A 2,550-nucleotide genomic window follows, 5' to 3' on the forward strand; every position below is an offset into this window, starting at 1 on the left:
ACACGCACACGCAGACACACACAGACAGATATACACGAACACGCAGACACACACAGACAGATACACACGCACACGCACACACACACAGACAGATACACACGCAGACACACACAGACAGATACACACGCACACGCAGACACAAACAGATACACACGAACACGCAGACACACACAGACAGATACACACGCACACACAGACACACACAGACAGATACACACGCATACGTAGACACACACAGACAGATACACACGCAGACACACACAGACAGATACACACGCTCACGCAGACACACACAGACAGATACACACGCACACGCAGACACACACAGACAGATAAACACGCACACGCACACACACACACACAGATACACACGCTCACGCAGACACGCACAGACAGATACACACGCACACGCAGACACACACACAGATACACACGCACACGCAGACACAGACAGACAGATACACACGCTCACGCAGACACGCACAGACAGATACACACGCACACGCAGACACACACACACAGATACACACGCACACGCAGACACAGACAGACAGATACACACGCACACACACACACACACACACACATACACACATACACACACTTAAATAAAAGGAATGACAATTGTATTGATAATAATCCCTATGATCATTATGATTACTATTATTATTATTATAATTATACTACTACAACAGTAACAACTACAACTACTGTCCATAACAATAGTAATACCATTGATACTGAAAATAACCAAGCAACTCACACAATCAAACAACAAACTACCAAATATATCTTTCTCTCTTTCTCTTTTCCTTTTCTATCTTTTTCTCTATCTTTCTTTCTCTTCTCTCTCTATCTTTCTCCCTTCTCTTTTCTCTCTCTCTCTCTCCTTCCCCCCCTCCCCCCCTCCCTCCCTCCCTCCCACTCCCAATCCCTCTTCTTCATCCCCATCTTCCTCCCTCCTCCTCCTCCTCCTCCTCCCTCCTTCCCTCCCTCCTCCACCTCCCTCCTTCCTTCCCTCCCTCCTCCTCCTCCTCCCTCCCTCCTCCTCCTCCTCCTCCCTTCTTCCCTCCCTCCCACCGCCTCCTACTTACTTGGTCGAGCAGGTGTATTGATCGCCCGTCTCCTGGCATGACGTGACCTCCATCTGTCCGAAAGAGAAGATAAAGGATGACCCAGACGAGGAGGTGTGACCTTGGTTCCCGTCGACGTCGGTCCGGCCCTCGTCGATTTCCTCCTGGTCAACGCATACGTTCGGTCTGCGTCGAGTAAAGGAGAGTGGGATTATTATTTTTGTTGTTGTTGTTGTTGTTGTTATGTCATTATTTGGGTGTTGTGGAGGTGATTGTTTGGTGGAGGAAGGAAGGGGGGAGGGGGGGAAGGGAGGGAGGGAGGGAGGGGGAGGGAGGGAGAGAGAGGGAGGGAGGGAGAGAGAGGGAGTGGGAGGGAGAGAGAGAAAGAGAGAGAGAGAGAGAGAGAGAGAGAGAGAGAGAGAGAGAGAGAGAGAGAGAGAGAGAGAGAGAGAGAGAGAGAGAGAGAGAGAGAGAGAGAGAGATTAGAGAAAGAAAGAGAGAGAAAGAGGATTAGAGAAAGAGAGACAAACTAGAGAAAGAAAAAGAGGAAGAGATAAAAAGAGAAAAAAACAGAAAGATAGAGAAATAAAGATAGAAAGAAAAAAAAAAAACGAACAGGAATTAAATTTATATTTTGATTTTGACCAATAAATTCCCTACAAACGGCATTTATCAAAACGTGTTCGCTTCGTTGCTCGTTCAAGCATCAAGCAATCCGTTAGCAACAAAATCACGGTGAAAATCATGCTCGGTGTTTTCCCGCCAAAATACGGTACACTCAATCGCTATGAAGATAAAAAAAAAAATAAAAAAATACGGTTTTCATATCCGTGTTTATTGTGGTATTTTATATTCGTATATTATTTATCTAACTTTTATTCACTGATTTCTCTAATTCATCGATTCATATTTATTGATTGGTTTACCTATCTATATCTATTTTTACTTATCTGCGTTTCAGTTTATTTATGTAGTTATTTACTTATCATTATTTGTATCTGTTTATTTTGTTTTATGCTTTTTATTTTCATCTATTCATTTATGTTTGTTTATTACTTATACATTAATTATTTTTTTTCTCTCTCTCTGTCTCTCTCTATCTATCTATCTTTCTCTCCCTCCCTCTTTCCCTCCCCCCTTCCCTCCTCCCTCCCTCTCTCCCTCTCTTTCCTTCCTTCCAACACAAACCTCCACCACAACTCTCCAACACAAACCTCCAACACAAATCTCCACCACAAACCTCCAACACAAACCTCCAACACAAACCTCCACCACAAATCTCCAACACAAACCTCCAACACAAATCTCCAACACTGCCTTCCTCCACAACCGACACCCAAACCAGAGGGCGTTGCTACATGAGACGCGCGCGAGAGAGAGAGAGAGAGACCGTGCATGACTCTTTCGCTAAAATCCACGTACGCGCGAGAGAGACCGTCATGCACGGACCAGACCGCTATAGGAATTGGTTCTCGTC

The 2,550-nt window shown here is 45.0% G+C and overlaps 1 protein-coding gene across 1 annotated transcript in view; it reads right to left on the reverse strand.

The window, feature by feature from the left end:
- LOC125047792 (transforming growth factor-beta-induced protein ig-h3-like) overlaps positions 1–1,259 on the reverse strand; it is a gene marked incomplete at its 5' end in the record, with an annotated part of 13,453 nt that extends 12,194 nt beyond the window's left edge. The window contains 1 exon segment of the mRNA XM_047646241.1: positions 1,095–1,259. Coding sequence (XP_047502197.1) covers positions 1,095–1,259 — 165 coding nt within the window.
- Positions 1,260–2,550: the final 1,291 nt, after the last annotated feature.

Source organism: Penaeus chinensis, chromosome 42, assembly GCF_019202785.1.
Source record: "Penaeus chinensis breed Huanghai No. 1 chromosome 42, ASM1920278v2, whole genome shotgun sequence".
Lineage (NCBI taxonomy): Eukaryota > Metazoa > Arthropoda > Malacostraca > Decapoda > Penaeidae > Penaeus > Penaeus chinensis.